Below are 12,809 nucleotides of genomic sequence, written 5' to 3'. Positions count from 1 at the left end.
CCATCTATGACAAAACCACAGCCAACATTATACTTAACAGTGAGAAGATGAAACCTTTTCCTTTAAGATCGAGGACAAGACAAAGATGCCCACTCTCCCCACTTTTATTCAACATAGTTCTGGAGGTCCTAGACACGGGAATAAGACAACACGAAGAAATAAAAGGCTTCCAGATTGGTAAGGAAGAAGTCAAACTGTCCCTGTTTGGAGACGACATGATACTATACATAAAAAAACCCTAAAATATCCACTCCACAACTACTAGAACTAATATCTGAATTCAGCAAAGTTGCAGGATACAAAGTTAATATACAGAAATCTGTTGCATTCCTATACACTAACGATGAACTAGCAGAAAGAGAAATCAGGAAAACAATTCCATTCACAATTGCATCCAAAAGAATAAAATACATAGGAATTAATCTAACCAAGGAAGTGAGAGACCTATGCTCTGAAAACTATAAGACACTGATGAGAGAAATTAAAGAAGATACCAATATATGGAAACACATCCCATGCTTATGGATAGGAAGAATTAATATTGTCAAAATGGCCATCCTGCCTAAAGCAATCTACAGATTCATTGCAATCCTATCAAAATGCCAACAGCATTCTTCAACGAACTAGAGCAAATAATTCTAAGAATCTGCTGCTATTCTGTTCCTTCAGTTTTGCTTCATTTTTATATTCCACATGTGAGGGAAATCACTTTGTCTTTCTCTGCCTGGCTTATTTCGCTGAGCATAATATCCTCCAGTTCCATCCATGTTGTTGCAAATGGTAGGATTTCTTTCTTTCTTATGGCTGAATAGTATTTCATTGTGTATATGTACCACATCCTCTTTATCCATTCATCTACTGATGGACACTTAGGTTGCTTCCATATCTTGGCTATTGTAAATAGTGCTCCAATAAAGGGCTGCATATGTGTTTTTGAATCTGAGAAGTTGCTTCTTTGGGTAAATTCCTAGGAGTGGAATTCCCTGGTCAAATGGTGTTTCAATTTTTAGTTTTTTTTTTTTTTTTTGAGAGGGCATCTCTCATATTTATTGATCAAATGGTTGTTAACAACAATAAAATTCAGTGTAGGGGGGTCAATGCTCAATGTACAATCATTAATCCATCTCAAGCCTAATTCTCGTCAGTCTCCAATCTTCTGAAGCATAACCAACAAGTTCTTACATGGTGAACGAATTCTTACATAGTGAATAAATTCTTACATGGTGAACAGTACAAGGGCATTCATCACAGAAACTTTCGGTTTTGATCACGCATTATGACCTATAAACAATCAGGTCAAATATGAATATTCGTTTGATTTTTGTACTTGATCTATATGTTGATCCCACATTTCTCCCTCTATTATTATTATTATTTTTATTTTTAATAAAATGCTGAAGTGGTAGGTAGATGCAAGATAAAGGTAGAAAACATAGTTTAGTGCTGTAAGAGGGCAAATGTAGATGATCAGATGATCAGGTGTGTGCCTATGGACTAAGTATTAATCCAGGCTAGACAAGGGCAGCAAGACATCCACGGATGCAGAAGATTTCTCTCAAAGCAGGGGGGGTGAGGTTCTGAGCCTCACCTCTGTTGATCCCCAAATTCTCACCTGATGGCCCCCCTGCGACTGTGCCTGTCTTAGGTTGTTCCTCCCTTGAGGAATCTTACCCGTCTCTGGCTAACCAGTCATCTTCCGGGGCCATACAGGGAAATGTAAAGTTGGTAAGTGAGAGAGAAGCCATATTGTTTGCAAAGGTTAGCTTTTTACTTCTTTGCAGATTTATGCCCTGTGGCTTCTATGCCCAGCACTTGTCTCGGTAAATTCGATATGAGGCACGAATTCTATTTAAGGGTTGTAATTAGGAAGGAAGAAGAAAAGCTATAGAGGTAGCATATGGAAGAAAACATGGGAGGATTGATTATTTCTTTGACATATCTTCTTGTAGAGTACTTTAAGTATGTATAGGTTTTAAACTACTAACTAATTTGCACACACATATTAACATAATAGGAATACGGTGACATAAACAAAGCAAATCTATAATTACCATCCATCTCCAGTGAAGCCAAGAAAACCATTTAGGCACCCTAGGCATTTGTGAAAATTTATCTATGATATGATGGATATTGTCCAACTGTACTTGAACAATCAGACAAATTAAAGCAGCCCATTTCTGGGATCTGTTCACATCCCATATGTTCTTTTAACCGTAGATAGTCTATAATCATGAGATTTTGGAGTGCTACAACTTGCACCCCTCCCAACTCCTGGTTGAGTTCCAACAGTACAGATCCGGTCAAATTCGTTGTCTCACTGTATGCACATGCCAGCCTAGACATCTCCCTCCTCATTCCTATGGCAAGTCCAGGAGACGGTGGGGTGGATGCAGCCACAACCGCAGCATCGTCCGGATACCTGTGGAGGCTTTTTGATGATCATCCCCCGGCACAAGTCCTCCAGAGAGTGCTGATGCCGGAAGCTCCTCCTCATATCGTATCTTAGTTCATTTTCTGGGTATCCAAGCTAGGCCTTGATCTTCTGCATAGAAACAAACAGACCTTTTACCCACACTTTGACATGCCCTCTATACCACTGTGCAGAACTCATTGGAGGTCAGCACACAGTAACTGCTTTTTTTTTTTTTTTTCATTAAGAGAAAGGAATATTATCAGAAAAGAGTACCTCCATAGCTGATCATCTGACACCCTTTAAGTGATCAACATTAGGGATATTTAAAGCATGCATTGATCTTTGATTTACCAATAGTTTTATCCTATCAAGGAGTAATCCCCCTTTTCTTTCTTTTTTTCTTTAACTTTTAATCTACACTTACATGAAGAATACTATGTTTACTATGCTCTCCCCTATATCAGGTCCCCCCTAACAACCACATTACGGTTACTGTCCATCAGCTTAGCAAAATGTTGTAGAGTCACTACTTGTCCTCTCTGTGTTGTGCAGCCCACCCTCCCCTTTCTCCTTCCCTCCCCCATGCATGCTAATCTTAATACCCCCCTTCTTCTTCCCCCCCCTTATCCCTCCCTGCCCACCCATCCTCCCCAGTTCCTTTCCCTTTGGTACCTGTTAGTCCATTTTTGGGTTCTGTAATTCCGCTGCTGTTTTGTTCCTTCAGTTTTTCCTTTGTTCCTATACTCCTCAGATGAGTGAAATCATTTGGTATTTCTCTTTCTCCGCTTGGCTTATTTCACTGAGCATAATACTCTCCAGCTCCATCCATGTTGCTTCAAATGGTTGGATTTTTCCACTTCTTATGGCTGAGTAGTATTCCATTGTGTATATGTACCACATCTTCTTTATCCATTCATCTACCGATGGACATTTAGGTTGCTTCCAATTCTTGGCTATTGTAGATAGTGCTGCGATAAACATAGGGGTGCATCTCAACTTGATTTGTCTTTCTCAACTTGATTGCTACGTTCTTAGGGTAAATTCCTAGGAGTGGAATTCCTGGGTCAAATGGTAGGTCTGTTTTGAGCATTTGGATGAACCTCCATACTGCTTTCCACAATGGTTGAACTAATTTACATTCCCACCAGCAGTGTAGCAGGGTTCCCCTTTCTCTGCATCCTTGCCAGCATTTGTTGTTGTTTGTCTTTTGGTTGGTGATGATCCTTACTGGTGTGAGGTGATATCACTGTGGTTTTAATTTGCATTTCCCTTATAAATTAGTAATGTGGAGCATCTTTTGCCATGTGGATTTCCTCTTTGGTGAAGTGTCTGTTCAGATCCTGTATTTTTAAATTGGATTATTTGCTTTTTGTTTGTTAAGGTGTGTAAGCTCTTTATATAATTTGGATGTCAACCCCTTATCAGATATGATATTTATGAATATATTCCCCCATACTGTAGGAGGCCTTTTTGTTCTACTGGTGGTGTTCATTGCTGTACAGAAGCTTTTTAGTTTGATATAGTCCCACTTGTTCATTCATGCTTTGGTTTCCCTTGTCCACAGAGGTATGTTCATAAAGAAGTGCTCATGTCTGTATTCAAGAGAAGTTTGCCTATGTTTTCTTCTAAAAGTTTTCTGGTTTCATGACTAACATTCAGGTCTTTGATCCATTTTGAGTTTACTTTTGTGTATGGGGTCAGACAATAATCTAGTTTCATTCTCTTGCATATAGCTGTCCAGTTTTGCCAACACCAGCTGCTGAAGAGGCTGTCATTTCCCCATTGTATGTCCATGGCTCCTTTATCATATATTAATTGACCATATATACTTAGGTTTATATCTGGGCTCTCTAGTCTGTTCCATTGATCTATGGGTCTGTTCTTGTGCCAGTACCGAATTGTCTTGATTAGTGTGGCTTTGTAGTAGAGCTTTAAGTCAGGGAGCGTGATTCCCCTGCTTTATTCTTCCTTCTCAGGATTGCTTTGGCTATATGGGGTCTTTTTTGGTTCCATATGAATTTTAGAACTATTTGGTGTAGTTGATTGAAGAATGCTGTTGGTATTTTGATTTGTATTGCATTGAATATGTAGATTGCTTTAGACCAGATGCCCATTTCTCATGCTTCCTATCCGTGTGCATGGGATATGTTTTCATTTATTGTATTTTGTTTAATTTCTCTCACGAGTGTTTTGTAGTTTTCAGGGTATAGGTCTTTCACATCCTTGGTTAGGTTTATTCCTAGGTATTTTATTCTTTTTGATACAGTTGTGAATGGAATTGTTTTCTTGATTTCTCTCTCTGTTAGTTTATCATTAGTGTATAGGAATGCAACAGATTTCTGTGTATTAATTTTGTATCCTGCAACTTTGCTGAATTCAGATATTAGTTCTGTTAGTTTTGGTGTGGAATTTTTAGGGTTTTTTTAATGTACAATATCATGTCATCTGCAAACAGGGACAGTTTACCTTCTTCCTTACCAATCTAGATGCCTTTTATTTCTTTGTGTTGTCTGATTGCTGTGGGTAGGACCTCCAGAAATATGTTGAATAAAAGTGAGGAGAGTGGGCATTCTTGTCTTATTCCTGATCTTAAAGGAAAAGCTTTCAGCTTTTTGCTGTTAAGTATGATGTTGGCTGTGGGTTTGTCTTATATGGCCTTTAGTATGTTGAGCTACTTGCCTTCTATACCCATTTTGTTGAGAGTTTTTGTCATGAATCGATGTTGAATTTTGTCGAATCCTTTTTCTGCATCTTTGGAGATGATCATGTGGTTTTTGTCCTTCTTTTTGTTGATGTGGTGGATGTGACGATGATGAATTTTCGAATGTTGTACCATCCTTGCATCCCTGGAATAAATCCTACTTGATCATGATGAATGATCTTTTTGATACACTTTCAAATTCAGTTTGCTAATTTTTTGTTGAGTATTTTTGCTGGTCATTATTTTTATATAAATAAATACTTTGCCACTTCTTCAGTACTGCATTTTAACTCCATATGCCTCCTGCCTGCCTCATTGTTGTGATATATTGTCATGCTCCACAAGACAGTTGCTTATTTTAAATCTATGTTTATACATATTTACCCTTTCTAAAAGTGTTTTTAGATTCTCTCAGCATTTCCATTACCTCCTAATTTCCATTTGGATTATTTTTCTTCTCTTTGAAGGATTTACTTTCATATTTCATTTACTGAAGACCCACTATAAGCTAACTTCTTTTTCTCTAATTTTTGGAAGAATATGTAGATTTTTTTCACCTAGCATAGAATTCTGGGTTGGGAGTTATTTCTTCAGCACTATAAAGTTTTTATTCCCTTGTCTTCTAGCTTATGTCATTCCTGTGGAGAAACTGCCTGCTAGTTTTATTGTTGCTCCTTGGAATTGATGTGTTATTTTGATCTGGATCCTTAAAAACTTTTATTTGTTATTGTTTTTCCAGCAGTTTAACTATATTGTCCTTAGTATTGGTTTTCTTTGTATTTATTCTGCTAAACTTTTCTTGAACCATTCCAGTTGGTGTGGAAGTTTTTAAATGTTAAAGTTTTTGAAGTTTTTAAGTTTGAAATTTAAAATTTAAAGTTTTTAAATACATTGGGCTTTTAAATTTGTATTTATGTGATATTAAATGATCAGATTTGTATTTTAATGATTAAAGTTCAACATTATTTTGATTTTTTTGACATTTGTATATCCTTTTTCATAAAGTACTTATTGAATTCTTTTGACTTAAAAAAACTTTCAAGTAAGATTTTTAAACCAATTCTGGGATTCTCAAAAATTCCTTACAATACATTTTTTACCTTTTGAAAATAGGTATTTTGTACCTAAAATATCAATTATTTGTTAGTTTTAAACTCGTAAGTTATGGATATAATTGTTGATTTATTTCTCCATATTGTATAATGAATACCATTTTCTTTAGTTTAGAATATACTCCTATATGAGGCAAAACTTTATTTTTTCTTAGTTTAATTGCTAGTTGTGAATCACCTGTGTAATGATACCTTTCCAATTAGTCATATATTGGTAACCCTATGTTTTTAACCAGTTCATTTTGTCTTCAAGTATTACATCTCAAATATTAATACAGTGAACATGTTTTAACTGATGAATTTATATAATAGAGAGTAATATATAATTGGCACTATTTTTTGCCATCTGTAACCAAATATTTCAGAAAAATTTGGAATATGAAGTATTTAGTTAACATTTAAACCATACTAACTATAAGTAGATATTACTTTGATGCTTCAGTATCCCAAGATCATTTTAATGAATATTATTTATCCTTGGTTTTGTAAATGCTGATTAATAAAGCATTATGGTGAATAGTATCTTAGGTAGTCTAGCTGTTCTTGTCTTTTGGACTTGATTATAATATAAACTATTTAGAAAAGCTTATTATGGGAACTATTTAGAAATACTAGAAAATTATATTTTTTAATGTCATGTAGCAAAATTCAGAATATTCAGTCCAACTGTTTGTGTCATTTTAAAAAAACAGGGCCGCGTTATGTTGTACAAATAGGTGACAAAATTATTGACTACAATGAAGAATTCCGCCTTTTTTTGTCAACAAGAAACCCAAATCCCTTTATTCCACCGGATGCAGCTTCCATTGTTACTGAGGTTAACTTTACCACAACAAGAAGTGGATTACGGGGACAGGTATACATAGGCAATCATCATTTTATCTTAGAAATCTTTTGTAGTTTTGTATATCATTAGATATTTTGAATGGGAAACTATTTTTTTAAACTGGTTAACATATGAACTTTTGAAAGTACACTTGAAAGAGTAAAGCATTTGGGTTTATTTTATTTATACATTTGTCAAATGTACACATTTGTTGCTAATATCCAATTGCTGTTTTGTCTAGTATAACTTTAATTTTACAGTTATATTTCTATTTGTGTTATTTATGGTAGAATTTGAGAGATGGAAGGATCAGAGAAATTAAGATCAGTTATTTAATTTTTTAAATTGTGAATGCTAAAGTTCAAATGTGACTACTGCACTTAGTGGACCCGTTCAGCTAATTGAAAGTCTTTGATTCCCAGTCTAACATATTTTTTTCCCAGTAGGACATACGCATCTTAGAATTCACTTTGTATCTGTATGGCTTATTACAATTTAGAGTAATTACATGAATTTGAAAATATTTTTCATGTGCAGATTTTTACTTATATACTTCCTTTCTATTTTTTCCTTTTTGAAAGTATGATGCCTGTTGCCTTTTTGAGTATCATCTTTTTTTTCTCACCTAACAATAATAGATTTTTCCTCTTTTGATTCCATGATAGCATGTATATTTGTTATAATTTTGTTTTTTTATAATTTCTTAAAAGTTCACTTTAAACTATTTTTTCTTGCCATACCATTTATGGCTCACTACATATATTTTTATGAACAATATCTTTTGACTTACTTGGTGATCCTTCTTATAAAGAAAACAATGTACAAATTATTTAAAACTTGGTAGACTTGACTCCTATCTATAAGCTCTATGATGGAAAGGGACTATTTAGATCTCACTTTAACAAAAACTAAGTGAAGATACTTACACATCAGATTTCAAATTATATACTTTACGACATGCCAGTGTCATTCCCTTATTTAAAGTTTCAAAGTTAAGTATATGAGTAGCATTTTTTAACAGTTTATTAAGATTCAATTCACAAACAATACAATCCACCCATTTAAAGAGTGCAGTTCAATGTTCTTTTTAGTGGAATTACTGAGTTTAGGGTAATTTTTGAAGAACAGACTATTCCAAAAGTTCGTACTACTTTATTTTCCTACCAACAATATCTGAGAGTTCCACTTTCTCCACATCCTTGCCAACATTTGTTATTATTTGTCTTTTTATTGTAGCCATCCTAGTGGGTGTGAAGTGGTATCTCATTGTGATTATGATGATATAGTATTTTAAGAAAGATATATATTTCTTTATGTGAATATTTGCTATTAAAAAAATATCAGCTTCCATAGTTTTTTATATGTTTAATCTAATTTTAGAACTAATATTACATATTGATACATTAAGTAAGCAATTTCTTACATCAGTCTTATAATACTTAACCTTTTATTGATCAGTTTAACTATTCATTTGGCTTCTTTTTGGCAGAAATAATTGTGAAGGTGTTTCATATGTTTAAATAGAAGGAATCAAAGTAGGTACATAGTATTGGTCATACACAAGACATGTTTGTGGGAAGTTTTTGTTTTGTTTGAACGTTATCACTAGAATAACTTTGACTTTTAAATGATTTTTCTTTTAAGCTTTTGGCTTTAACTATTCAGCATGAGAAACCTGATTTAGAGGAACAGAAAACAAAACTATTGCAACAGGAAGAAGATAAGAAAATACAGTTAGCCAAGCTTGAGGAATCTCTTTTAGAGGTAAAACTTAGTTATTCACAATATTTTTTTGTATTACATTTATAAACACAAATATATATATATATAACAGTATTGTTGTTTTTTAACTAATAGTACCTTTGGCATATTTTGATTGTGTCAAATGACATGTTAATATGTATCTTAAAATCAAAATTTTGTGGAAAAAAGTAGGTATCTTACAATATAAGATCTTAAAGAGTAATGTGTAAGACAAGTGATTTTTAACTAATATTGTCTTTATACTGAATTGTTTCACTAATATTTGATTATCTATTACATGCCTAGAATTTCAAGGAACATTAAAATGTAGCATGAAGTTATGATTTAATCTGTAACTTTAAGTAAGTTTATTTTTATGAGGTTGATGAACTTAATACAAATACAATATTTTGATGGTAAGCCATGATATCAGTTGTTATATCATTTTTATAAGCTGTAAAATGTTGAAATTCTTTTTAAGTAACATAAATTCCCATAAACATCATCAAGTTAATGATAGTTAATTTGGGCTTTCTGTGATTATTTTATTTAATAATTTTCATATTTTGTTAATTTTTCCTATAGACACTTGCCACATCTCAAGGCAATATTTTGGAAAATAAGGATTTGATTGAATCTTTGAATCAGACTAAAGCAAGCAGCGCACTTATTCAAGAGTCACTTAAAGAATCTTACAAACTCCAAATTTCCCTTGATCAAGTAATTATTTCCTTCTTTGTGATCTTACAGCATGTTTTCTTAACATTTTATGTTAAGATGATTAAAGAATGAAGATTCAGGACTTAAGGGGAAAGATGATTGCAAAAAAAGAAAGCTATTCAGAAACACCAGAGCCTTAGGTCTGATTCTTAGTATGGTACAAAGCAGTTGAGATGTTGGGGGCACCCAGGGTAAGGACTGCTGGTTTGTATACTCTGCTGGGTTCTACTCATTTCTCGTGTAACATTATCTGAGGTTCTAGAGATTTGCACTGAAACTGAAAATGAGTGTATTGAAAATGATGGTTAAGCATCTTTGCTATCCTTGAAACTTTTCTTAAGGCAAGTTAAATACATTAATTAAAAAAGTTATAAGCTTTTACCATTAAAATTTTTTTCTTCTCTGCTCTTCTTGGATCTCATGATTGTGATGATCTGAATTATTTTCTTACAAATGGTTAAAATCCTTTTACTTCATTCTTTCTAATATTTCCCTCTGTAAAGCTGCAGCCCTACATTAGTGTTTTACATCTTTTCCCTTCATGCATTCCAGTAACTGAGCTTTGCTCCATGAAAACCAGACAGCCAGGCAGAGTGAAGTCACTGTGACCTAGGCCGTCACTGACACCCTTTAATTCTTTCCCATTCACCTTCATAACCTTTCCAGATTTTATGTTCAGTATTTTTCAGTCCTTGCTCAAATCCTACACTTACATATTATTTCTTTCTTCACTTGGGAAAGAGCTCTGCTGAAACCAGACTAAGAGAAAACTTACAGCCTGATTCCTATTAAGTCACCTCACCTTCTCTACCAGGGCTAAACCTGGCAGAAATCATGACTATTATTTTACACCAAAGGGATTTTGAACTTTCTGGGCCTTCTCTTTCTGAACAGGCACTACTGAGTCTCACACATAATTTTCACAGTATCATATTTGTAATCATGGTGGTTTGATCAGAATGGTCTGGAGAAACTCAAAGTTCCATTCAGAACCTTGAGGTCATTTAATCCTATGATCCTTTCATTTTTTCATCTTCTACCTTTCAGTCAGAATGAAAGACCATATGGTTACTGGCTTTCTCTGCTTATGTTGAACAATGCTGGGTGCTTTATCGTCCTAATGTGGACACCTGCTACAGTCTCCTCTGCTCTAGGTCCATCAAGTGTTCTTGTGGACGCCATTCCCACACACTGGATTCATAGTTCTAACTTTTATCTAGTGGAAAGAGCCTAGTAGTGCCATGCTCTGCTGTATTACCTGAACCAGTTCCATTTTGAAATGTAAAATTGATCATTTACTCTGATCGCAACTGTTTACCATTCTGTCTTATATTCATTTCCCTAATAAAGTGTTCTCAATGAGATCAACCTATAAATAACTTCTAGAAATGCAATCTGAGGGATAGGGAAGCATTTAAATTAGATTTCCCTCAGTTTTGTGAAAATAAGAAACTAGATCATGGTATCCTTTTATGCATAAAATTCTATGATTTGCCACCTTCATTTGTTTGTATGTAGAAATAGTAAGGCTGTGGCTAGTTATGTGCCTGGTAGTCTGTAGGTGGCAGTAAAGCTCTATTAATAAGGTATTTTTTTCCCCACAAACCAATGATCCACAGGAACGGGATGCCTATCTTCCTCTGGCTGAGAGTGCCAGCAAGATGTACTTCATTATCTCTGATTTGTCCAAAATTAATAACATGTACCGTTTTAGTTTGGCTGCATTCCTCCGACTTTTCCAGCGAGTTCTGCAAAACAAACAGGTATGCTATTGGTTACCCTATATCTCAGACTGAATAAGAGAGATCACTTTACTAGGTGCTTAATTTATAATAATAATTTCCTAAGAATTGTAGAATTGTGTTTCTAAAGACCACATGTAACAGTTCTAAACTAATTTAAAATAGAAACCTGCCCCTTAATTGTATTTTATGTTCTCAACAAACTATCCCAATGTGACAGTCTTCTTAATAGAAATGATTTATGAGTATAAATTAATAAGTAATAGATGACCATTAAAAAAACCAGATGGTTCAGAAAGTTATAAAGATAAGAAATTATACATATAATTCCATTACTTGGGGAAAACAAAATTTATAATTTCAGTGTATGTCCTGGTTTGAGGCTATAAATATGTGCCAAGTGTTGTGCTAGATAATATATGCAGGAGTATATACTGCTTTATCAAGCTTATATTCTAATGGGAGGGTGGATATATTGATGGATAGGAATTATTTTAGTCAAAAGGTATACTGTCTTTTGAAAAAAATATACTTCTATTGTATTCAACTTTCATGTCAATAAGTATAAAACTAATGAATATTTTTGAGAGATTGCAAAGCTATACAATACTTTATTTAATCACCTCCTACATGGACATTGTTCTGGTTATCTGTACTGAATATTATATCCCCCCCAAACTTGGCAGATTAGAACAACGTTTTTTTATGCTCGTGGATTCCATGGGGAATTTGGTCAGAGCAGAGCAGGGATGGCTTATCTCTGCTTCACAATGTCTGGGACCTCAGTTGGGAGGACTAGGGAGTGGGAGTGTTGTTGGGGGGAGATTTCACTTGTGTGTGTGGAGCCTTCACTTGCAAGTTCCGTGCCTGGAGTGGGAGGACTTGACTAGGTTTGCTCAGTGCAGCACGTCTCCATAAGGCTTGGATTCCTCACAGCAAAGAACAGTTGGATTTCTCATATTACATCTTTGAGTGCCGAAGATGTATATTCCAGTGAACCAGGCAGAAGACTTTTATACGTAAAATGTCTTTTACATATAAAAGCCTTATCTATGTAAAAGAATCACCTTTTATAACCCAGCGTTAGGTCAGTGTCATTTCTACTGTATTCTATTGGTTGAAGCAGTTACAAACCTACCCAGATTCAAAGGAATGGGGAAATAGACTTCGCCTCTTGATGGAAGGAGTGTTAAAAATGTTAGGTTTTAAAACAGCTACAGACATTTATGGCTCTTCTTTTTTCAGTTTTGCTTGTCTAATTATTTTTTTAGTTAATTCCTAGACTTGGATAGCTGGGATAAAAATGCACATTTGTAAACCTTTAGATAAATGATGTCTAGTTATCCTTTGGAAATATATGCTATTAATGTACTAAACCAGTGCAATGAGAATGCTTTTTTTCCATCTACACCTTAACCAACAATGGATACTAATATGTATGAATAATTGTTCTATGAGGTAATTGAAAAATATTTAACTGTATTTCCAAGTGTTTCATCACTTGTAAGATATAGGTTTATTTTGTTTTTCTTCTTTCATGAATTATTTTTTT

At 34.2% G+C, this 12,809-nt stretch overlaps 1 protein-coding gene across 8 annotated transcripts in view; it reads left to right on the top strand.

Annotated features, from left to right (window-relative positions):
• DYNC2H1 (dynein cytoplasmic 2 heavy chain 1) overlaps positions 1-12,809 on the top strand; it is a 347,628-nt gene that overhangs the window by 140,485 nt on the left and 194,334 nt on the right. For all 8 annotated transcript variants that reach the window (XM_073239362.1, XM_073239361.1, XM_073239364.1 and 5 more), the window contains 4 exons: positions 6,919-7,082; positions 8,697-8,816; positions 9,381-9,515; positions 11,135-11,278. In XM_073239362.1, coding sequence (XP_073095463.1) covers positions 6,919-7,082; positions 8,697-8,816; positions 9,381-9,515; positions 11,135-11,278 — 563 coding nt within the window. The remainder of the gene's footprint in view (positions 1-6,918; positions 7,083-8,696; positions 8,817-9,380; positions 9,516-11,134; positions 11,279-12,809) is intronic.

Source organism: Manis javanica, chromosome 6 (assembly GCF_040802235.1).
Source record: "Manis javanica isolate MJ-LG chromosome 6, MJ_LKY, whole genome shotgun sequence".
Classification (NCBI taxonomy): Eukaryota; Metazoa; Chordata; class Mammalia; order Pholidota; family Manidae; genus Manis; species Manis javanica.
This window is presented reverse-complemented; position numbering and strand designations above follow the sequence as displayed.